At 37.5% G+C, this 26,075-nt stretch overlaps 1 protein-coding gene across 3 annotated transcripts in view; it reads left to right on the top strand.

The window, feature by feature from the left end:
* Positions 1-26,075, top strand: part of SPIRE1 (spire type actin nucleation factor 1) — a 132,437-nt gene that overhangs the window by 35,935 nt on the left and 70,427 nt on the right. For all 3 annotated transcript variants that reach the window (XM_075084638.1, XM_075084639.1, XM_075084640.1), the window contains exon 3: positions 22,966-23,199. In XM_075084638.1, coding sequence (XP_074940739.1) covers positions 22,966-23,199 — 234 coding nt within the window. The remainder of the gene's footprint in view (positions 1-22,965; positions 23,200-26,075) is intronic.

A 26,075-nucleotide genomic window follows, 5' to 3' on the forward strand; every position in this document is an offset into this window, starting at 1 on the left:
GAAGTTCTTCAGTACATTGCTATCATCTGGGCTCATGAATTAATAGTAGAAAAAATACAGGGATTCAAGTAAGTTAACTGCTTATATGTGTTGTTATAAAAAAGGGAAGGAGACACTTTTTATAGATAATGATTTGTACTCTGATGTAAACTGTACTTTTAAGACTATAAATTATCCAATTATAAATTATCTACATAAATTATGAATTGTCATGTGCAAATTTTTAATCAGCTTGCCAGGAAAATTCTTTATTCTCTGTTAACAGACAAAATGCCAATCCTGCAAACAGTTTTGCTCCAAAATATCCGTACATAAATATGTAATGACTTTTATATATTTTCATTTAAATAACACACAACAGTAGCACTTATTCTATAAAGAGATAATGATACGATATGCATGTGCATGAACTCATGCCCATCAAAAGATGCTGTCTTAAGAAAAGATAAAGCCTAATGAGTATTGTCTGCTTCTAAGATTGAGTTTTAAGGGACAGCCTTTTTAATCATCATATATAGATGATGATTAATCACTATATTTCTGTAAAAAGAAAATTCCTCACTTCTGTATTTGCTGCTGCTGCTCACAGGTTAGCTTATGGCCATCAATATGACTTTAAGCCAACCACTCTTTCCATTGCAACTGTAACATTAAAATTTAAAGATAAATGTTTGCCTAAAAATTTCCAGACAGAACTGTTAGGTTGGAAGGGGTCTCTGGTCAACTCTCAGTTCAGACTAGGTTGCTCAAGGCTTTTGTCCAGCTGGGTTTTGAAAACCTCCAATGACAGTGGTTCCACAGCATTTCTGGACAGCCTGTTCTAGGCCTTAGTTGTCCTGCAGGTGATTTCCCCCCCCCCTTATATCAAGTTTGAACCTCTCCTGTTTCAGCGTATGATCATTGTCTATTGTTCTCACACTGTGCAATTCAGCGAAGAGCCTGGCTCTGTCTTCTCAGTGACCACCTTGCAGTTATTGGCAGGTTGTGATTAGCTCCCTCAAAATTTTCTCTTTTCAGGCCTTGAAGCAGTCCAGGTCCATCTGCCTCTCCTCTAATGGCAAATGCTCCAGCACCCAACCATCTATAATAAAGCAAGTAAAGACAGTCTTATCCAGGGATTATTTTCCTTATCTTTTTAATTCTTGGTTTTCATGATTTTTTAAAAATATTTTTCAACAAATTATATTTTAAGACACTGCAAAATAACACTAAAGGGCTAATTAGAGCAGAGGAGGGGAGAGGAATGTTGGAACAAACACCTCTAGAATTTCCTGAAGTGGAGCAGAAAGGGAGCTCAGCATATTCCCACCCAACGCCTGCTCTGGGGAACTCACTGCTTTGAAATGTGGAGTTTAAAAGATATAAGAACCTTATTATGATAAGGGTACAAGGTATTTTAATTATTAAAAATGAAATTTTAATGAGGAGGGTTCGTAAGCTTTTGAACCATGTGGTATAATAGGCTCTCCCATAGTATCTGATTATCTGTTTGCTTGACTCTTGAATCTGTTGTAAGCACGGATGTAATTTTTTTTTCTTTTCTGGAAAGAAAGTTGTCGCTTTTTCCTGGAGACTTTCTTTGTCAAGGCTTTGTTTAAATGAGCTCTAAGAAGTGGAGGCATATGAGATACATCAATAGTTTTGAATTAGTGCTCATGGAAACAGTATGTAATGTTGGGAAAGCAGTCTGTCAGTGAAAGAAACATTCTGCAAAAAGGTCTGTGTGCTTTTAAAAACAAAAGTTCTTTATAATTCATTTTACTGGCACTTATTCTGATACTCTGTTCATCCTTTGTTTTGAATTCTTTAAACTGATAATATTCAAGATGCTGTTGGGATTTACTATTTTTTAGTATAGAGACAGAGAAGTAGAGGTACTTGCTGTAATAAAATTGCTTCTTTATGCGAAAAGAAAATTTTTGGTGTTGATTAAAAGTTAACCAAGCTTTTCTCCAATCCCTTATTTTTTTGAAAGCAAGGAGGGGGGGAAAGAAAATAATTTTGTGATGCCTTCTTTAACCTTCTTTCTTCCTGCTCGTAAAAAAGGAGCTTTGCGCTCTTGATTTTTCTGCCCTTGCAGTCACAGAGCAAAATTCTTAGTTATGCTGCTAGTCAGTGTGTTTACTAACAAACTCTCTAATTAAAAGCCAGCAGGAAATCCTCTTTGGTGCTATCTATTCTGTATATTTGTAACATTAATGGTCAGATTATACTCTTTATTAGGCAGAATATTTGCATATACTTCCAAAATTATTTTTTTATATTGTCTTGTACTGTAACATCACAACATTCTGCAAAATTATATTGTAAATAGATCTGAATTGAATTGGACATATGCAATTGCCCTTGCTTTTTTTTTCTAGCAGTTGCTGGTGTGTTTGAAGTGATGTTGAAATGGAATTCTGCAGAATATTTTCATATGAGTGGGTACACAGTAAAAGCATGTGCAAAAAAAATTAAACCATTCTGTCATGGCAAAGACATTTCAGCTTGCTGTTTGTTCCCTGTATGGCATCATTAATTTGGAAGAGCGATAGGATTATAAAGGTTCATCTTTTCACAGGCCTTGTGGCTGTTCCTTTAAAAAAAAACAACCGAAAACAACAACAAACAAGAAAAAAAACTAACAACAAACAAAAAAGGAACATCAAGAACCGTGGCGTATTACATATATTACCTATGAACTCCCTAATTCTGGATAACTGTGAATTGGCAAAGGGTTTCATTTTTAAAACTTAATTACTCTGCTCTAGATGATTATTGTTTTCCCAATTAATTTCATGTAATACCATTGCAAGTCAGATTTCATAAATGGAACTTCTGTATGTTCAAGCTATGCTTGAATTTACATTTTGCTTAATCACACTGTAAAACGCTTGTAAACAAGACTTGCTAAAAGAAAGCATTAAAAAAGCTTAAGCTGATTTTCACAAGCTCTGTGAAACTGACCTAATGCTTGAAATTTGTAGGTGGTGCTAATAGTAGTAGTAATAGTAGTTAAGAAAAGCTTGCATAATTTCTTTAAATTATTAGTTTTTAATTTAAAGCAAGCTGCTAACAAATGGTGATGGTTAACATATGATACCTTTTGCTGATAGGGCTCCGAACCCCTTCCCCTTGACTGCTTCTTTGGCTGTAGTTAACAGTCTTTTTGTGAAGGACTGAATTATGGTATCTGTAGCTCTCTATGGCATTACTAAGAGGCCACATGAAGGGAACAAGCGCCAGTTTTACCCCATGGAGCTAACTGATGAGAGTGCTTAGTGCCGTGCCTGTGCTCAGCACTGCTCTCAGCTGCCAGTTGCATCCTGGGTGCGGCTCTAACTCGGGCTGCTTATGTTCAAAGCCCTAAATGGGCTCAGACAGCGTTATCTCAAAGGCTGCCTGTCTCCTCTATAGTAGCTTCTCCCACAGGAATAAAACTACTGAAGTACAGGTTTGGTGTCTACTTTGTGAAATAATCAGGCACTAGACAGAGGGTTGAAGATTTTATGGCCTTCAGGAAAAGGGAAACCTGTTTTTTTTTGGTTTGTTTTCTTAAAGCAATTATCTCTCTAACAGTTATGGTGTAAAATTGCTCCTTCTAATAAGCTTCCAGAGTAAATAGAGTAGGATCAACTCTTTTAAAATAAGCAGCTTAGCTTCAAAGCCGTAGCAGGGCATAGGTGGGAAAATAGTTTACTGCTCTAGGTAATGGTGTTTCTGTGTCTATGCGTGCGTGGGCACTCAAGTGTGCGTATGGTATGTGTGCACATGTCAAAACAGTAGTGAAGTAGGCTGCATACAGATATATTTTAAAATATTATTTTGAAGGAAGATTTGTGCATGATACTATTTCTACATTAATGCATGTTTAAAAAAAAAGGAAAAAGTTAAAAATTACTAAGGTTGTAAATTCAGGAGTTCACAAACTAAGAATGCCAGTAATTGATGGTGGCCTTGCAACAAGAGCAGTTTGGTTCCTTTCTGTGTTTGCATCATCTTACAGGTTTTCCACAGGATTTTCACATAGTCATCATTTGTTCTAGTTGCAACATTCAAATCAATTTTCAAAGAAGGGTTGACTCTTTCATGGGTTTTAGCATGGTATTAATCACTGTAATTTCAAAAGGTTTTACAAATTTATATTTTCATTGTATGTTTTAATCTTGTTGTACAGATAGTGTAATTTTAGATGCCCCATTCTGAATACCTTGAGTGTTACTTTCAGAGTACTTAATGCTGTACAGCACTTCAAGTGCTGAGAGCACAGCCTTCACTGATTTCCATTTCAGCTCTGGTGGTTCAGTGCCTCTGCTGTTCAGACCTACATCGACAATTCAGGCTTACAGGAAGAGAGTGGTATGGAATCTAGTGGCTTATTGTACTAAATATATGCAGCTGATCTTGTGGGTATTTGTAAAGGTCTGCTGTGACTAAATGGTGGAAGATTTTATTAAAGCTAAGAAAAGTTATTCCTGAAACTAAAGCTATGGAGACCCATGTATGTTTTAAGCCACTCTTCCCATCAGTGGAGACTGAAGTTTTACTGGTAGAAGGTCCCAAGTGAATCACAATATATCTTCATTTTTTCCCCATCAGGAAAAGAAGCAGGGTGAAGGATGGGTGGAAGAGAGAGAGGCCACTCTTTTGAAGTGTTCCTGGTCAGAAGTATCAGGGAGACCTCTTTTCCTTCTGCAAGTATCTGCCAAGGATAAATCAATCCACGTGGAAGATAGCAGTTTTGTGTTGTGCTTAGATTCTGGGTTAGAGATTACAGTTCTACAGGTGTCTGATAGTAATGCTTTGACAGAACTCGTTTCTGTTAGCTTCCCCCCCACCCCCCCTTACTTATTGCTTTTACACAATAACAAAATGAACTCACGCATGTGAGAGTTAGGAAATAGCAAAAATTAGTGTTGCCAATTTAATCACAGTAGGAAACCTCTTGTGCACCCATAACAAGATTTTCATGTATCATGACAAGGCATTCTACTGTCTCAAAATGTAATGTGGTTTTAAAGCTTATCCTTCATAACAATGATCATATATAAGTTACTAGAAATATCCTTGCTGAATCCTGGTCTGACTAGTCCTCTTAAAATTAATGAAATCATCCTGCAGAGGGGTGCTTCATTGCCCTTTGCATGGTTCCCACTATGCCAAAGGCAGAGATTATGTATGTTTTTTATTTGGTTGGTTCTAATTAAATCTGTTTAGTGTCAATAATTAATAGTAACAGCAAGAGAATCAACAGGTTCTTTTCTGCCCTTTAAAATGTTAAGAAGCCCCTTTTCATTATTTCATTTTGTCTGGAGAAGCTATGAAAAAGATATCTGCTACTTGAAACTAAAATTAGACATCTAACAAAGCCTGCGGGTTTGGGGACAGGAGAGAGAAGGGAAAAAAGACAGAGTCAAGCCTGTGTTACTAACACAAACTTTCTTTCTTGTTTCCTGTTGCTCTCTTTTGGAATAGGATACTCAGGAGACACTAAAGCTTTCTCTTCTCTATTTAACTGCATTTACCTGAACTCTGTCAGAGTTCAAGTTACAACCAGCTCAAGATACCTGCCCTTGACAGCCTGAAGCCCTGCAGAACAGGTGTAGACCACCTGAGATTGCATCTCACAGGCTGGGCATTGTGAAGTAACTACAATAACTACTTGTAAAGTAGGTTTGTACATCAATGCTGCTTTGTGAGTCAAGTCCTCATTAGAGTCCTTTATAGTCTCTTACAGTGTAGCTGCAGCCTGGCAAACTGTTCGAGGTGATACTGGGCAAATGCTGACCTGCTCAGAACTTATCTCGCCTTTGGAATAAACGCTTATTTGAGAAGGATCTCTGGTAAAGATCTGCGTGATTAAGTGGCTTAGAGCACTGCATCCGCTTGTGTTCCCAATGTTATTTGTCTTAGGGATCTTGGATCACAATTACTGACTGTATTTTCAGGTACATTATACTCAGGTTATCAGTTTTCACTTGGCTTTTTGATTCCTTTTGTTCACCACAGAGATTCAGCAGTGCAGTTTCATGTGTGTGGGAGTGGTTGTATAAGGTGTAAGTTACTCTTAAGGACCCTCTTTCCTTGCAGTCTGTACCCCCCACTCCCCACCCCTGATTCTGATCCCTCAAAAGCTCCCTTACTCTTGTTCCTGTGATACCACCACATGTGCAGGTTTTCTGAGATGACACGTTATCTGAGGATTTACTTTCAAATACAGGTATTTTTTATAGGAAGCAGGTTATCTCAGGTGAGGGTTATGTAGATAAAAATGTGTGTTTTTTCATCTGTATGTGACTTTTAATCTATTGCAAAGTCTATGGTACAAAGAAGAGGATTTTGGAAGAGCAGAGCGAGTTTATCAACCACTGTGAGATGAGGTTAAAAAAATATTATTATATATTGTCCAAAGTCATCTGATCATGTTTGTTGTCATGAAGCAGGGGCTTATTAGTGTTTGAGAGGGTAGGACAGACAAAAGAAGCCTTGTTTTCTGCCCTGAGGAACTTTTTGGTGGGGAATATTTTTTTTCTCCACTATGTAATCAAGCTGTAATTTCTTGTTTTCTTGTTAGTAGTTCTTTTCATATACCTCCTTTCCTGCCTTTTTAAGGTTATGAATGTAATGATTTCATTTTGCAGGAGAGAAAGGAAGAATTTTGAGACTTGAACTTGAAAGTCCCTCTTTGGCTTTCCTTGAGAAGCTGTTATTCTCCCTGTTGCTGATTGAAAAGTGTTAAGTATTTTAACCTTGGGGTGGAAAGAGGGACTAGATTTGGTGAGCGCAGAGAATCCAGAATCCTTCTGACTTTCCTGAATCCCTTGTTTTAGGTACTAAAAGATATAACCACCTTCTGGTTGTAGAAGTGTCCAAGCCATGGTGAATTCCTTTATCGTGCATCACTCCCATCTCACAGTCTTCTGCTCAGGAAGCAGGGACTCGGCAGAGAAGAGATCCCCAAGTTGCAGGCCAAGCATCCTGTACAAGAAGGGTGTGGGTTGGGAGATTATAATTACAGTGCCTTAATTATTCACAGGATGTTGTAAATGTTTAGCATATAACTAACCTTATTTCATCCATATTTCATTATCTGTAGTCCCACTGAAATTGGACCTGCAGTAAGAAATGTAGATGTCCTAGAAGAAGACAAATAGGTGGCTGAATAATGTGTATATATACACTGATATTTATTTTTTAGAAAAACAATGTTTGTCATTAATGTTTAACTACCCATTTGGTTTTAGGGTTGTTTTTTTTTAACTTAAGTTAAAGTATCCATTACCTAGTCTGCATGTGATTTCCTTCACATAGGGTAAAGAAGAATGGATAGAAGGTACTGGTTTGAACTGCAGTATAGGAGGACCTGTATTATTTCACCTTTTAATAGCCAAAGCTCCAAGTTATATTTTAGATCTTTTACATTATAGTGGTTGTTATATTCCTCTGGTAATTTTACATTGATGTTAATTACTTGCAGTTTCACAACAGAGTAGCAGCAAAAAAAATTGTACTGATCATGTTAAAGGCTATTTTATTTAGAATGTCTGAATTATTTGCATTTCTGGTTTTAAAAGAAACTTAATCTCTCCCACTTGTTCTACTGGATTCAAAATATTTTGTAATTATGATAACCATCTGCTCCACGTTTGTTTAAGAATTTCTGAAGTTTCCATTGGAGAAGAAGCTAAAGTGTAGGAGAGGAATTAGACAGTACTCTTTGACTGATGCACTTTGTAAAAACTGGTGAAAGGCATCATCTTGTACTATACCCATGGGAGGATAAAGGTTTGCAAAATAGGGCTGTGGTTTTAATCTTGAAAAGAATTTTCCTCTTCTGTCAGTATTTTCACTTCTGTTGCAAGAGAGTATTTTAATGGAATTTCTGGAGTATTTTACCATACTAAATTTGTGTTCTCCTTCCAATATACTTTTGTCATTAAGGATATAAAGGAAGGATATAAAATACCCTCCCACCCTCCCTCCAAGTGGAATGCTTTAACATTAATGTACTAGCTTATAGATAGTGATAATAGAGAGACTATTACACTGTCTCCTCTACCATCAGCATACCCAGCCATAATGATGTTCATCTTCTTTCAGCTAGTGGAAGGAACTCCAGTGGACACTGATAGGTTTTTGTCACCCATACAGGTGCTGGCCCAGATATCCCAGAGGTGCAACCACCTGCCACAAATTCCCATTTAGACAGAAACTAAGTACAAACAGCATCTGAGCTGCCCAACTAAACCCACCGTTTTTGTATTACCAAATTTTGTCCAATTCTGGCTGCTCTTGTTCTTTCTCTACTGGCTTAATAGTTTTGTGGTTATTTTACAACTTGTCATTTGTTCTTTAGTCTTGCATTAAAGTTATTTATGATGTTCCAGTCTCAACTCAGTCCACTGCATTAACAAATAGCATGCTGCAAGTCTGTAGAGCAAGAAGGTTGGTGCTGAGGACACAGTGTCCATGGAATATGTGTCCCAGTTGCATTATTTCAGATTAGCTCTCTTCTGAAAGCCTTAGGCTGGGTGTGCCATCAGCAAAATGAGTGTGTTAAGTGAGTTTCTGGATTTCATCTTCGGTTTTAGCTTCATCCAAAAGGAGCTTCGTTTTGCAGAGCACTCCATGATGTAACCCAAAAGCTCAGAGGTGGATGATGGGGAGGTTCATTTCAAAAGTGCTGTTCTGATCTGATAATGTAAATACTAATGTGAGTTCTCAAAAGAGGAATGTGGTCGGTCAAAAATCTGTTCCAGTATGGTTAACAAAAGCCCATTTTACTTGAAAACTAGTGCCGTAGAACCCTTCAGTGACTGTGGGTGCTTTGTAGAAAGCACGTGCTACCTCAGTTTAGCAACCCACAGTAAGCCTGAAACATCATTCCACTTTGTAGCACATTGATCACAGGATCGGTAATGAATGCAGAAATAGGACTGGGAAAATATTTTCTAAGTGTTTTTAATTTATAAGCAGTTACTTCTTAATCAGTTATGGAAGAGAAGGAAAACGTCATACAGGTCCAGTGTTTTTTTTAATGCTGTCACCTAAAAATGTGACTGAACAAGAGATGTAAATGTGGGCCCTCAGTAATTCTCAGGAATTGTTACAGGCTGTATCTGTGGTGGCTGCTGGCCATCCTGCCTAATATTTAATGTTTCATGTAGTGTTCCCATATGAGCAGCAGCTACTGAAGCGTCTACTCACTGGAAGAAGTTTCTCCCTGAGGCCGTGCTTTCTAGTGAGCAGTAGCCAATAGTTCGAAGTGTACCTTCTGCATAAGAAAAAAAAAACAAACCCAACATTCTTTCTCTTTTGATTTTTTTTTTTTTTTTAAGTTTCTAGGTCAGACACTTACGTAGTCCCACTGGTTGGTCAATTAATGGAATAAATGTTTTAGCTGGGAGATGCGTTTAAAATGTTAATAAACGTTATTCATTACCTCAGTTTGACAATCTAAAAATAGAGAGCTTTCTGGGACAGAGAAAAGCTTAATTTCTTCTGGTAGAATACTTTTTATTAGCTTAATTACATAAGGGCAATGTGTACGGAAGGTTGCATTTCCAGTCAGTTTGTTCCTTTGCACCTGGGCTTTGTTGGCATGTCATGATTACTCCATTAAAAAAAACCTTTAAGTGTACTGGAAAAATCCTTAGAAATTTGATATTAAGGGGTTTATTAATTAGGTTTTTAAAAAAAAAAAAATCTAAAAGAAAACACTGTATTTGGTGTATTTTGCTCCACTTTGGAATCTCTTTAATGTTATTAGATCTCTTACTAATAAACGTTAGTTTAAAATAATGTTATGATTTGAGTTAGACTTTTTTATTTTATTGTGGCTTGCTTTTGGTTGACTTGATTAATCTTTATATAATAATTTTGAAATAACCAAACTTTTTTTTTTAATCTTAACTATACAAAGGAAAACCTCATAAAATTTCCCCCTCCCAGCTCTAATTATCATAGTAAGTATTTGGTAAAAAGCAACGCTCGTAGGTAAAACTGGAGATGAGGGAAGACAGTATATTGTGACAACATTAAAAAACTGTCAGAGAAAGGATTGTGTTTTCACCAAGCATTTTATCTAAAAATATTAAATAGTTATGGCAAACAGTCATGCAGTCACACCTTGTTAAGGCTAATTTTAGCTCTTCCAGTGAAAATAGACATTTCTTTTATCTGTAAGTATAGCTTTGAGGTTTCTGCAGTGCTATGCTTTCTTTTGGCCTAAAGCCAAAGCTGGTGTATGGTAGCACAGAGGGTGCATATGCACATGTGTAGAGAGTTAGGGGTTGGGTTTGTTGGTTGGTGGGTTTTTTTGGTGGTGTGTTTTGTTGTTTTTTTTTCTACTTTTCCCAAGCTGGTCAGGAAAGCCTGACTTTTTTCAGCAAAGTCAGTTTTCTGATCTGGCAGAAACATTGCAACACAAGCACTATGATGTTAGCAGAGAGTAGGTGGAGAGGTGAGGATGACATCTGCTCACCCCAGGTGGGTTTGGCAAGTAATAATTATTCCTTGAAGCCAGTGTTCTCTGAAATGGTGTCGTTGCATTTTGTCTGACATTTACTTCTGGTCCCATTCCTTACAAAAGACTCCCCTCCTTTGTCAGGTTTCACCTCCCTATAAGCTACCATTTACATGCGGCTGCCTGTTTCATTTTTTACGTGAGAATACACAGCTTAATGAAGTATAGTACAACTGGTCAAAGGAGGAAAATAATCTGTGCAAAAAGGTTAATGAGAAGAAAATAAAAACAAATTCTGCTGTCACTCTGAGCTCCGGAATTCACAGACATAAATAGTTCATTGGCATTTGAAATACTGAACATCTGATTCCCTGGAGGTAGTTGAGTAGATGCTCTTTTCAAACTGGTTTGATTGAAGATCTTTAACTCCTTCAAGAGTATTGATGACTGTGCTCATTTAGTTGAAGAATCTAGGCTTATGTTTGTAACACAATATTTTTCTTTTATTCTTACATTTCGTAAACTTCAGGGGGGCTACAAAATAAAAGAACAAGAAAAAAAAGATTCTCTGATGGAATCAAATGGATGTCTCTCCAATTTAAGGAGATTACTTCTAAGCAACTTGTTTCTTGCCTAGGCAGGAACGTTTTTGCTGTTCCAAAGCTGTGGTTCCTATGGAAGTCCAGCAGAATTTAGTGTTCCTTCCGTAATGGACTTTCTGACTGTTACATTGCCTTTTTCCCCCCCCTTTTTTTTTTCTTTTTAATTCCCTCCAGGAAAATTATTTCACTTGTTAGAGAACTATCTGAAGAAACAACCTTGTTTTTCATTTTGCTTTGTCTAGACATTGCCAGGCAACTTCTTTCTGAGCTATGATATGAATTGCCATGCTGTGTGTATTACAAAAGGTATTCCCAAAAGGATGTGTGGATGTGACTGAGTTTGTAAAATGCTAAAATCTTAAAGGGTATTAAAAATAATTAGGGATTCTTAATTAAATTAAAGATCAAAATTTAAAGCCACAATGTCCAAAATCATTAAAACTGTGCCATTTTGCCTATTTCTTAAACTTCAAGACATTAAATCTCTAGGGTGTAGTCTGGTAGGTATAAGTACATTGGTATAACAAGACAAAGAGACGATGCTGTCAGAATTTATTTCCTGTGAAGTTTAGAACAATCTGATAGTCTAATCTTAGTAGCTATTTTCTGTGCCTACCTGTGCTACTTACTTTTAAATAAATCACTCTTACGCCTTGCTTTATATTCTCAAAGAAAAGCAGTTTTGTGTGTTGCATTGCACCCAGCTGATAAGCCTAACCATTAGCCTCAGGCATGTACTTCTCTTAATTTTTCCTTCCCCTGGTTTACAGGGAACAAAAGTCATAGGGAAAACTGGATGATTAGGAGCACTCCAGCTGAGTTTAAGCCTGTGTGTGTGACATGCAGAAATATAATTTAGACTTGCACAGCACTTCTCATCCAAAGCTTTGAAAATGGGTCAATGTACTCATATTACAGGTGGTAGAACTGTTATAGGAGAGCGGAAATGACCAGTGTGAGGTCTCACAAGAAATAAGCAATTAGGAAAACCCCATATGATCTGCAGCCCCATACACTTCCTACATCTGAAATTGGCTTAAGTACTGGGTGGAAGAAGTAATGCCTGTGTTTTACAACGTGGTTAGGAAGGGTAGTTCAGCTTATTTTGCTGGGGAGTTTGGGGCTGTAAAGATGAGATTAAATTTAGGATTTGAATTCTTTGGTTATTTTGTGTTAAGAAAATTGTGGACGCAACTATATGCTGACTTAGAGATGCTGTGACACTTACATAGAAATTATAAACTCTGAATTGTAGTTGATATTTTACAAAAAAAAAGTATGATGTTTTCAAAACCAGGAAACTCACCAAAGTACTAACATAATGCCTTGACTTTCTTTTTCCAGGCAGGGATCCCATTCTGTCATTTAAAGGCTGATAATGTGGCTAGAAAGATGGGGGAATATTGCAGCATCATTTTAATTTCCAAAGCATGAGAACTCTAAGGGGATTTATACCCCCTGTATGCCTGAGCTCAGCTCTGTTCTTGGCAACCCAGAGAAGAAGCTTTGAGGAGCTTGTGAATCCTTGATCCAGGGATGAATTGTGTCGGGGCTGTGTTAGAGCTGTCCTGTAGTGGTTCTATGGATGTGACAGGTCACTCTGCCCTGGTGTTCCCCCTTCCCCTTCGTACCATGTTACCTGCAAAACACATCTTTACATATCTTGCTTTTCCTTGGGCTGAGGGCAGGAGAGTGGCTTGTACAGGAACTGCCTTTAGCACATCCATTAATGAGGTCTCAACATAAGAGAAACTCAAGATTGGCTCTTTTAGGCTTAATTTTATGAGACTGTCAAGTTTCCCAAGCAGTACGAAATGCATTGAATAGGACAGAGAATTTCAATATAGATTTTGAGGTGGTAGGTCTAATTAATTGGTATGCATATAGCTTTTATTTTTAAATGTCAGCCTTTTTTGTTCTGAAGTACTCGTGCAGCTTACATAGATGTGTTAGAATTAATCCCACTCCACCAGTGGTTGGATATTTAGTAACTTGGCTGCTATCTAAGCAGCTAAATGAACTATCTAGATAATATCTCTACTCTATTAGAAGACCAAGTGCTGAACACTGTAGAAAATCTGGCTGTGTGATCCAGGTTTCTGCAGAGAGCCAGAGTTAGGAATGCTTTGGTTTTGTTTTGTTTTTTAATCAAAGCATAAGATTAATATTAATTTTTTTTAAATAGCATAAGATTTTGAAGTGTGGCAAATCTTTGTTATCATCACTATACTAGAATACATGGATAATATAATTATTGGCAAAGAGCAATAAAACAATGCTCAGCAATCGGTAATCCAGGAATATGGCTGTCCCATTAGGGATAATAAACTGTCATAGTTCAGCGCTTTGACGACTGCAAGATGGCAGGTGCTGGAATATCTTTTGCTAAGGTACTTCGTGCCTGAGGTTATAAACTGTCTGTTTTATAGTAATAACCTTTAAGTGTAATAGAGGTATGTTTTAATATGGGTTTCTTCTGGGGTAGATTTCGCTGTTCAGGAGGAACAGTGAAGGAAATAGAAAACTGTGAGTGTCATTTCATAAATGGATTCTCTGGGGTTTTGCAGCCCAAAGGTGGTAGCTTTCTGCTGAGACTCAGCCATGCATTCTGTTGCTCTTTGGTTTAGGGTAAGTCAGCCTTCCATGCTATGATTGTATCTGAATTTCAGAGGTAAAAACAATGTCAAGCTTATATCTTTTATATGGATAACTTGTCAACATTGCCTACTGGTGCTTTCTTGAATTAGTCTAGCAAATGTCATTCTTTCCAACGAGGCCATTTCGAGAGCTTGAAGGCGATTTTGCAGTAACTCCCTTTTCTCGTTACTAAAATATTTCATGTTCACATAGGCATTCGGTCTTGGAGGAGTATTTGTTTGAATGCCAGTGATCCAGATGCCTGTATCCAGTGTTGCTGCTTCTGCAGAAGAGGATGTGGAAAAATAGTCATAAAATCAGGAGCTTTGCAGAGGCTTTGTCAGACTGCAGTGTTGTGTTTGTGTGACATAGTTAGAGATCATACATGGCCTAAATGAATAGTTGCCTGGCACATTTGTAAATCCTTGGACTATTGTGATAGTCCATGTGAAAATTCTCATATTTCATGATCAAGATATATTCTTAATGTCAAGCTGAAGTTTCCTTGCACTTCTGACTAATGAAAAACCGCTCAGTAAAAGTCTCAAATTTTTCAGTTTTTTGTTCACAGGCTGTATGTGTGAATCCCCATTAATTTATTTAGGGAACAAGTCACGCACAGATGTCTGCCTTCGTATGGCTGAGGGATCTTCCACAAGATAGCAGAGGTAGCTATGCATGATTCGTCTTGGATGGCTGTGTAATAAATACGAACATTCCACAGAGATCTTTGAAGTTTCTCCTTCGGTATGGATGAAAAGGACAACCTTCTTACTGGTGGTTATTTGACTTCCCATCTCAATATTCAGTACCTTTAAGACAAGCAGCATTAAATTTGTATTGCTTTGTGCGTGGTTAATGAATACTCCAGTCACTAGAAAGGAGCAGCATACATCAGCCTTCTTTTGTGGCACATCACTTTGAAAAGGACCTGTTGTGTGGTTACATTTGGGCTTGTTTCTTGCCATCATCGACTTTAGGCATGAAATCTGGGAATTATGACAATTTGACAAGAGAGGTCTGTTAGGAGTCAAAAGGACATATTTTTTTTTCAGGAATGGAAGTAGGAGGGTTTTAGGAAAGCTACAGTTAAACTAGAAGAGTTGTCATGTTCCCAACTCTGTGTGGACTTGTTCAGGTGCTTCATCTGTCTTGAAGTTCATCATTTGTGAAATGCTTGAAATGTACACATACATCTGACAGATATGGCGAAGTTAGCCTAACTTTTGTAAAGTCTTTTGGGAGCCAGTGCTGGAAAGCTTATAAGACATACATGCAAATGTAAAACTTTAACTAATCAAAAATTTGTATTTAAAAGAATAGCTTTCATTGTACAGGTATTTTGTTTGCTTGGCTTTTGTAGTTGTTAATTTTGGAGAAAATAGGTGTGAGAAAGTTCTTGACTCACAGGAGAAGAAATGGTTTATATTGCAGCAGGTGTTTACTCACTTTAATATTTGGATTAATTAAATGGGGGCCAAGCCTGCAGCAGGCAACTGTAGTGGTTTAAATGAAATGTGTGGGAAGGCTGAGGAGTTAATGCAAACTGACGTTTTGAGTAGATCAGATGAAATGTGTAGATATTTTGAATAAAAGTGGTATTGATTTTGCATTGCTTCATGACTACCATAAATTGAACTGAATCAAAGCTACTGTAAGCATCTTATTATCTTTCTTCTGTAGCTGTCTGACAGACTATGGGCAGGTATGCAATATCAGCCAAATTTAAACCAGTTGCACACGAATTCTCAGGATCAGAGCTACTGAACTAGTTTCACTCTCCTTTATACCAGTTTTCCTTGAGCTGGTCACTTCTCTCTCTCACTACAAAATCCTTTGCTGGAGTTAATCTGATACTTTTGTGTAATCTAGATAAAGCTTTATCGAAAGGCTGATAGGGCAAACAACAATTTCTGTCTCTCACAAAATTTGACCCCACTGGCATTTCTGTGGCCTGGTTATGTTTCTGGTAGTCAAGTAAAGTCTTTGCTCCTTCTGTTGGCTTTCTCGGAGTTCACCTGACAGCTTTCTATTTCTATATAAAACTATATATATATGTTTAACTATATTTCATAATAATAATAAAAAAAGACAACAAAAACTTTTTTGGACGTGACTTTCTTTAGTCAAGTCAGCAATACTGAAGGGTTATGTGTGCTGAAAAGAATAATAATTGGTTTGGTTGGATTAAATGATTCTGTAATAATACTACTTGTAGATTTATCAGATTAATACCGCATGGAAACTTTTCTTTAAAAAATACCTCTTATGTGTAAGAAGCATTACTGTGAGGAGTAATAGCAAATTTATGGCTTTGCTGTACATGAGAGGGGAACTAGAACAGAAGTTTGTGACATGGTCTGATTTTGTGTCTTTAAGATGAAAAGAACATTTTCTCCTTACATTTCAAAATGGCATTTCCATAGTCATTGGGGCTTTCATGACTTAATCTTGATGTCCTTAATTTCTAAGATGCTGAGATTTTGAATGAAGTTTTTGTGCAAATTGTCTTTATAGATTGTGAAAATAAAATGTTTCTTAAAAAATCAAGATGCTACTGTGCCTAAAATCCTAAATAGGTAGGATATTTTAAGGCAATTTTCAGATAGTTTTAAACCTATAGTAGGGAAATGTAACAACATGTCCGTTCTGCCTCTTTGTTTCAGCAAATATATTCCAACCTTAGAATTCTTAATGTCATCGCCATCTCTGCCATTTACTTAAATGGGATCAGGATAACATGACCTGTATTTAAAACCATGATATGAACAGAGGTGTATTTAAGAACTTTCAAATTACCTTCACCATCCATGTTACTTATTTATTGCACCTAATTCTTTTACTGGAGATGCAGCTATTACTGGAGGCTCCACAGTTAAATCAGGGAATTTAATTTTGTTTTTTTCTCTGGGGCTGAACTGTCACTTTGGTTAAATTCCTTCAGGTTGGATAAATTCCTTAATAATAGAGTAACAATTTGTCTTAAACTTGGGGATTATAATGTATGAACAAAAACAGGAAGAAGAGTGAAGTTTTGTTTCAGTATTTTAATGCAGCAGTTAAAATATAAGTTGAGACTGATACAATGGAATACATTCTCCTTTCATTTATGCTAATAAATGACTGTTCTCCTTAGATAATATCTACAGGGAAACTTGAACAACAAAAAATATGTTTATAATTATCAGAACCTTTGAATAAGTTGGAGAGTTATACTTGAGCCTTAATAAACTTAAATTACTGCTACTTTATTAGAGGCAAATGAGTCCAACAACATTTAAGAGCTTAAATTCTTACATATCCACTTTGGGGGGAACAAAACAAAACCCCCAAAAGCAAGCATCCGCTTTGTTCGTTTTAGGCTTGTTCCGTGTCTTTGATCAGGAGTTCTTCCACTGAATCTCTTTAATGTATACCTGAACAGTAAAAAGAATTCAGTAAGTAGGTCTGTCTACCCGTGTAGTGCATTCAAAGACTCATGGATATAAAATCATTGTGAAAAAGATCTCCTTGAAATATGGTAGAGAAATTTTGCTAACTCTGGATGTATCTAAATCAGGCTGAATCTTGTTAAAACGGTGTATTTAATTTTCTTTCATATTTAATTTCTATTGTACGCAACATACTCTGATTTTTTTCTTTGCTTTTATTACTGCTTTGTCTTAAAAGGCAGGGCTCATTATATTGCAGAAAGCAGTATCTTGTTATTTCTGTAGCAAACCAACATCTCCCAGGAGTTAAATAATCATGCATTTTATGTCTGTATTCTTTGGCAATGAGTGATTCATCAGAAATATTCTGAATCCTTGCTGCTAACCTGGACGTACTTGGAAGTTTTTTCGCTGTTCTTGTTTGCCAGTCTGTTGCAAGTTGCTCCAGTTTAGTGAAGGTCATATTTAAATTTAGCAATGTCCCCAGCTATTAAAACCTGGGCAATGCTAGCCTGTTTTCACTGGGGAATGCTGTGGTAAAAACTACATTAGTATACCCAAGGTATGCAGTGAGAGCAATGCATCTCTTCTAACAGCCTATTTAGACATACTCTTCCATGAAGTACTCCGGACTGTTATGTAGGGCATCTAAGGATGATGTAAATAACCAAAAAGTGTACTTTAGTTTATTCTAACACCATTACTTGTTCACCCTTCCTAAAAGCATGGTCTTTTTCAGCTCCAGAATTGGATACTGAAGAAACAACAAATGACTTTGTTACGAATGGAAATGATAACAAGAGTAACAGCTTGCTCCCTCTGTCATCTAGCTAGAGAGGAACAGCTGAGTTTACATAAAAATTTAACATGCCTGTCTTTGGACTGTATTACAGAATTTTAGCACAAAAACTTGTGTGTGTTTGTGTGTCTTCTCCTAATGGGCCATAGAAAATTTAAGATACGTAACTCTGACTTCAAGGGTGTCTATGAATGTGTTTATGCTGCGTGTTATGATTCCAGAAGCACAGCGTCAAGCTCCTGGCAGGCTAATTTAAAGTCACCAGTAGGACAGGTTAGTCTTTGCAGATTGACTAAGTGCTGCCTAATACCAGGGGCGGTGACAGGGTTGGTGGCGTAGAGGAGCTCTGCCCTGAGGAGTGCCGTGGCCAGTGCCAGCTCCGGGCTCTCGGCACCCTGACTGTAAGGCAGAGTGATTCTCCTTCATAAAGTGTGTTGGAGATCTGCCGGTAAGAAATGGGAGCACTTAAAAATAATAGTTGTAGTATAAATTTTTAATAAAAAATTTATTAGAATTCATAAAAGACAGCGCAGTAGTAATGCAGATATTGTGACTGGTTGCCGTATCTGAGGTCCTTGTGGGAAAGTTCAAAGTTAGCTGACTTACCTTAAAGAACTGGAGCTTTGCTGCATCTTTAATCCCAATTTAGAGATTCAAAACCTGAGTGGCTTTTGGAGGAAGGGAGAACTTTAGGGAGGGACAGGCATTTGAGCTGAAAAAAAGCCCTTTGCTGCACGAAGTACAAGCCTGTCCTTAGGCTTTGTTGCTTTGTTTAAAAATTGAGGCAAGGCTAGGAAGGAGGTGAAAGCTCAGACAGTGCCCTATTGTGTGTGCGGTGAGTGGGGGGGAATGTGGATTCTGCCTGTTCTCATCTACACTTCAGCAAGAGTCAGAGAGCTATAAATGTTGAGAGGAAAACAGGATTCTGCTCTGAAATAAAAAAATAAATAATAAAAAACCCCAAACCAACAAACAAACAAAAAAAACCACACAAGAGAAGTACTCACAGTAATTTAACTTGAGACTTTTGCAAGTCTCAGACGTCTTTGGTTCCTATACAAAGGCTGTATATTTGAGGGGTTTTTGAGAATGTTAAATTGGCAGTGTTCATTGGAAAAAAGTGATTTGTGTCATATAAAAGACCTAAAACTCTAATGAACCCCTGTCTAAGAGGCATGCCTTAATGTGTTGGAGGAAGGTATATGGAATGGAAAGTTCCATGCAGTGTTTGTGTATGAAAATGTTCTGAATGGTTTGGGTTTTAGGTTTGCTGCATGTGTAAAAGGGGTGTGAGGATATTGTTTTTATATCGTGTTTGAAGTCGAAGTGTTCCAGCAACTTTATCGCAACTTGTTATAAAGGAACAGTATAATACGAGTCCAGACTGGTGTAGGAACTGAAAGAATACTTACTTATGGTGAAACAAAATTCCCCTTTCACTGATGATTTAAGCACAACAGAGTACAAGTTCAGTCTCTGGGAAATGTTTTGGGGTGGGGTGTGTTTTTTGTGTTTGTTTTTTTTTTTTTTGCTAAAGCCATGAAAGAACTTGGTGAAAAGGTGTAAAGCATAATAATGCAGACCTCCTTGTTTATTCTTTAAGCTTTTTAGCCGATGATTGATTTGCAAAGATCAGGTCCTTCGCCAAAATTTAAATGAAATGGGAGCAAATGTGTTCTAAAATCCAGGGTGCTGAACTTGATATTTTTTTTGTTTGGTTTGGGTTTTTTGTTTCATCTGGATCAAGAAGCATAATTTATCATTAGTGCTGGCACTTATTTCAGTGTTGTACAGTTGTTTTGGTGTGTCAGCGTACGACTCTCATTTAAAAGGGCCTCACTAAGTCCCTTCTTAGCCTTGTTTTCCTACTATACCTCTGTTTTCACAGATATAATTGAAAACTGTGTCAGTGCTTGTCACTTGTTAGGTGTCTGAAGTATTATCTTGTGTGAAATTAGCAAACAGTGCAGTTTAGAACCAGTGACTTATTTGTAAATAAACAATGCTTAAAAAAAAAAAAAGTGATAGTCCCTGATTATCTAACTCAAAAACCCCTGCATATTTATCAATTAATCCATTCAATTGTGAAAAGCTTTTCCTTTTTTGTCTTATTTGATATGTATTACAGGCAAAGTGATAGCACTTATGCATTTAAGCAGCAATGAGCTGACTGTCTAACTTTGTGTTTAATGTTTATAGTTATGTAGACATAGAAGGTTTATTTGTGTGAAGTTGCACTACTAGTTTTGTCCATGTGAAGAAGCGTTGACAATTCTGTGACTTTTGATATTTTTATGGTACTTGTGCGGTTTTATAAGATTCTCAGTAAAGCAGTATTACTGAAAGCACTGATTGTTTTCAGTTTAATGCAAGTCAAAGCGAAGTTTTTCAGTTAAGATATGTGTTGCTTTGTCTTTCAGCAAGGAGAATCTGTGATACTGACAGACACTGAATAAATGTGGTTTTGACCACGACTCCTAAACAGGGAGCTGAGACTGAAATATATGTCTGAATTGGTGCTGTTGCAGCCTTTCGTGTCGTGTCAGCTTTGCATGTATTATGAAATCTGTTCATAGTACGTAAACATGCACAAACCATATTACTGAACTGCAAAAGCCCCACTGCTGATAACATCAAAGAAAGCAGCAGCTGTCATCTGGTTTTAGCCACGGTGCTTTTGAATGCCTTAATCCTCTTCCCAAACAGAAGGAGTCAGAGACAGCGCACTTTCTTTATAACGCCCCTTCCCCACCTCCCCCACCCCCCTTCTGTTTTTTTGGCATGTTGGTGTAGTAAAACTCAGAAGCTGTGTTCAGCAGCCATCACTGCATGGAACAAGACATTATTTTCTTTGCATCTGATTTGGATATTTCAGTGCTTCTGATGTATGCTAAGCTCCTTCAAATTTATGTTTTATTAAAGTTAAAAATTACTCACATTGTGTTTACTCCCAAGTGTTTAAAATATCAAAGCGATTATTCAGTTGTACTTCATTTTCATTTAAGTCTATTTCAGATTGGGATTAACTTGGCTTTCTTTGTTGCCTTTTAGTTGCTGAAGGGTTGTACGCTGAGGTTGTACTCAGAACCTGAGTTACAGGAAACATACATGTCTACCAGTAGAATATATTTTATTTTGTGAAATTTTCACATTTTCAGATTTTTTTTTGACATAATAAGTCTTATGAGACAGTTATTACAAAATTGCTTCTCTAAGAAGGAAGCCAGATATGCTGCAAACATAAGTTTGATCTGTTACACGTAGTTTTTAAGGCCTATATGGTGCAGTGTCCTGTCTCCAAACTGGGCCATGGCAGAAGTCTCGGGAAGGATATGAGAACTGAGCAGGCATGTGATGATGCTTCCCTGGTATACTTTGCTGTCTCACTAGCATTTTTAAAGTCAGAAGCTGTTATTTGAACTGAATAAATTAAGACCATTTTATGCTCATTAATTTGCCTAATAACTTTTCCTAACTACATTTTAAGAATATTTTCTAAATACGTATAAACACATTTTAAGAGACTAGCATAGGAAAATTACTCATATTGAATATATTGAATTGAGTTATCAAAATAACTGGCAATAAATTATAAGAGGGTGGGGTTTATGTATTGGTTTTTATGTTTGTTTCTTTGTTTATTAGGCACTGTCTTGCAAAATGAAATTGCACTGCGCAGTAACCTCAAGAGTGGAATGAAGTAGGGAAGTGTAAAGCTGTCAGTTTACACCTAGTTCATTAAATTGTCTAGATAAACTAATAGGATATAATTTTAAGTCTTTGCTAACCTCCAGCCTCTCAGACCAAAAATGCTTTGTGGCACTGAAATCAGTAAACTGCTAGAGTCAGATTTAATGTATTAAGAATCCATTTGTGTTGTCTTGTTTACCCAAATAGAATTTCAAAAATCTGCATTAAGAAGTGTGTTAACCAGGATAGTACCGAAAGCCCGATGAGAGAAAGTGGCATTTGATGACGAGGTTTGGTATGTTTAGAAATACTCCTGTTATTAAAGTTGCTTTACAGCCAACTACTCCTACACTGGAGTCTGCTCATTTGTGTGACATACTAGCCGTCACAACACATGAGGAAGATCAGAGATTACATTCACTGATTGAAGTCCTACTTCCGTTGTCAGACAAGGATCTCCCAGCAGTGACATTACCTTCTTGTGGTTTACTCTTGCAAGCCCATTTTTATCTTCTCTCTCCATTTATACCCATTTCCAAACTCCTCAGTTTGAAGTGCCATCTCTTTCCATGTTTAAAATGCTAGGAGCTTTAATATTACTGGTAAGGAAAATAAATAATGCGAAGAAATAAAATGTATGTTTAGCATTTTGGGATGTTCATGACAATTTTTTGCTGGCTTACACTGAGTAAGAGGTCGCCTGTTTGCTTTGCTCTTGACAGAGCACAAAAAAAGAAGCCTCAAGTTCAATGAAAAATTGAGGCACTACCTCATTACTATGAAATCCAGTTGTTGGTAGTTTCTGTGGACTTTGTGTGCCTGCACTGGCTGTACAAAAGACAAAGGAGATCTTGTGGGATGATTTGTGTTAATTTGTGGGAGGAGGGAGGCATCTCATGTTTATTCTTTCTTTCAGTTCCTTCCCACCCACCCCCCCAAGAAAAGGTCATATGCATGTGATATGATCTTAAAGGTCTTTTCCAACCTAAACCATTCTATGATTCTATAATATAGTCTTACAAAGTCTAGAGTAATGTTACTTTGAGGTTTGTCATATTAGAAGGAAAAAGGGAAAATAATCTAAAAAGGTCCTGCTTTGTTTTTAAATTACAAATTTTTATTTCACACTTTAAAATAAGAAAGTGGTAGGTATGTGGTATGACCTGCTTTTGTGTGTTCTGCGCTGCATTACTGAAGTACTACTGTAGGTATTAGAGGATGATGTTTATCTTTAGTTTTTATGTTTATTGCCCTCTCAGTTGCCAAGTTTGTTATGCAAACACCAGAAAAGAGTGTTCTAGGCTGACCTATTCATTCATGTAAATGGCATTAATAAATATTTCTTTTTCACTTTTATAGGTTATTGAATCACTAGGGATTATTATATATAAAGCCCTGGACTATGGTTTGAAGGACAATGAAGAGCGGGAATTAAGTCCTCCACTGGAGCAGCTTATTGACCACATGACTAATACCACAGAAACAGATGGGAGTAGGGATGAAGGATATGATGCTCTGGATGAAGGAGTGGAGGATGATGATGATGACAAAGAGGAAATTGAGGCCATTCATTCCTATAAGGATGTCATGAAGGTACAGTAATGGGCAGTTTATATGACATTTCATTGTTTTTATCAATGAGAAAATCAACTCTGTTTTCTGTGTTATCATCCAGTGCGATACTGGCTGTATCATTTTCTGATTTCCGTGGTCATTTTGTAAGGTTTGCTTGCAAACTTGACATGTAGTAGTGTTCCATGTTTCACAGTAAGCAACTGAAAATCCATGATCGACTTTATCTTTGGATGTGCCACTAACATCACATTCTGATTTCATCCATGCTCTGGGTAGTGGGCCTTCCAGTGTAACATCTGTTGAATTACTTTGTGTACACTTGGATACTTCGTGGGATGTTTCAATTAATTCACCTTTTCATTAGTGCAGTATTAGTTTAATTATTCCTTATCAGTTTCTTCCTTTGCCACCCTCCTCTACTGAAGCAGAGGACTGCTTTTGTAAGAGAAGCTTATTTGTGTGGAGTGAGTCAGGACACAGTATTTCACTGGCGATCATTATGGTTGTGGTTCTTGACCTGAGTTGTGCGATTTGGAAAAATAGCATATGAATTTTAATTGCAACAGGTTCTTTAATGTTATCTGGGCTACTGGAACAATCATTTAAAAGTATTAATCCTCTATTTTCTGTAGAGTAATCTTCAGTACAAATTTTAAAGCCCAGTGAGCTCTTAGTACAGACAAAGGTATTAATAAGCATGGATTTTGACAAAATTTGTATAATGGGTTTACCTCATAAATAATCTGAGCGTTTAATACAGGTTGGAAAATTGTATGCTAACTTGCACCAGGTGATTGAACCCTGTATATTGTTTCTTCGTAAATGCAACTCAGATCTAAGGACCAGAAGCTTAGTGAGTCGCAGAAATTAAGAGGGTGGTGGTGGAAGCTGAGACTAGAAGAGTGTCCTGCATAGCACATCAGGATGCATTAGCACGCAGAAACAAGAGCCTACTAAAACCCATGACTTCTGGTGGGTTGACAGTAAAGAGGGAAGCTCTTAGGAGACTGGAATGGGAGTAACTTTCATTTCAGATGCTTTTGTACCCTCCTTGCCTCAGAAATAATGCCAAATGCGTAATGCCTTCATTTTTTCTCCCTCCCTCAGAGAAGCAGGGGTCAGAGGGAGAGATGAATGAAATGGCCTTTCTCTCCCCTGTGATAGGGAGGGCCTGGCTAGATGAAGTACTCTCCCCTTCAAGCCCCTACCACTCCCAGCTGTGCTGAGTCAGTGCCCTTGCTGCAGGCAGGAGCAAAGGTCGCTTTGCTCTCTCCTCCTGCTGCTGCTCCCTGTCTCCCAGTCACCTTCTCGAGAAGTGGTCAGCAGCACCCTGTTAAGCCCCTGTTGGACCTGCTCCAAACAGCAAGGTGCTGCGCTGAGGATAGATGCAATGCATCCTCTTTTCCCCCAGTTTGGCAAAAATGCTGTAAATTGATGGGACAATCAAAGTTGGGTCATTAAAGGAAGTTTCATTTAGTGCAGAGGCAGAAGAGACATTTGTGTATGCAGAGATGAGGGCAGTGGCTTGCAGGAGTTATTGTTTTGCAAGTTCTTAACTTGATTTCTGCAAAAAAGAAAAGATAAGTTTGGAAAACTACTCTGGACTCCTTCAGTTGCGCTGGTACACATCCCTGAAACACAAAAAGGCTAAGAAAATGTTTGGCCGGGTTTCAACTCCTAAGGTTGCTGAGTGGCATCTTTCTGGTTCTGCTTTGTTAATACCTACCTCTGCTAGTCTGAGATATCCACCTATTTATGTGTTTGAAAATCAGCATCTTGCATTTTAACTTTTATCATCTTTCGCTATTAAGATGGCAATTTTTGCTGTTAAGAATGGCGGTGGCGTTCTGCTGCATTTTTGACATCAGTGCAGATTTGTAAGATCCTTCTTTCTTGACTTCATACTTTTTCAGGGATAAGACCACGTTTTGAGTGTGACTTTTTCTTCTTTTTATTTTCTTTTTTTTTCTTTTTTTTCCCTACCAGTGATAAACTATGTTGCAGGCTACACGCTACACCCTTATTTACCCAGTAACTCTTTCACAAGAGTAGTGTGTGATCTTGTGACCATAAGGCTCGATTATTGTAATTCCCTCTTGGCAAGACTCACTGTGAAGCTTTCTTCTCTGCAGTTTGTACTGAATGCTGAAGCAGGTTTGCCCCTTGAATTGAGCAACTCTCGTTCTTGCCTACCCTGCATTCTCTAAATTGCAAGCTTGGAAAATGGTAGAGATGGGCTGTGTGCTACTTACATTGATTTTTTTTAAGGTTTTTAACTATATAGTCTCCAGTATGGACATGACTTTGTCCTTGAAATATGATTATATCTTTCATCCTTCTCCAGAAAGTGTCATTGTCAGGTCCAAGGCCTGTCTGCCACTAAGACTGAATTTTTTCACCATTAATCACTATATGTGGGTGAGCCTATTTTGTGATTAAAACACAGAGGTAGATACGTGCCTGGTTTTGCTGTAATGTGAAGTAGGCAAGGCCAATCCCAAACCCTCCCCTAACCTATAAAATGCTGAGTAATGTGGTGAACACCTATTCCCAATAATTGGGAAAATGGTAAGTGCTAAATAGTACTGCCAAGGTCATCATTGGCAAAACTCCTGTTTGGAGATGACATGGATAAGCTTTTGTGCAGCTTCTCAGTATATTTGGCTTCTGAATTCCTTGGCAGGACCAACCTGCTGCACAGTCTGGATCCATTGTCTTTAAAAATGCATCTGTGAAGAGAGGAGACGTTGGTTGCCAGACATGTAACTTTTGTAGTCTTTGATGTATTTCGGATATGGGAGCCCTAGTGCAGATGAAGGGAGAAATAGAGACAGTAAGGACTGGATGTTTTCAGAGAGATGATTTCCTTGTTTGGGGCCCTCTTCCCTGTCTCT

This window comes from Phalacrocorax aristotelis, chromosome 2, assembly GCF_949628215.1.
Source record: "Phalacrocorax aristotelis chromosome 2, bGulAri2.1, whole genome shotgun sequence".
NCBI lineage: Eukaryota > Metazoa > Chordata > Aves > Suliformes > Phalacrocoracidae > Phalacrocorax > Phalacrocorax aristotelis.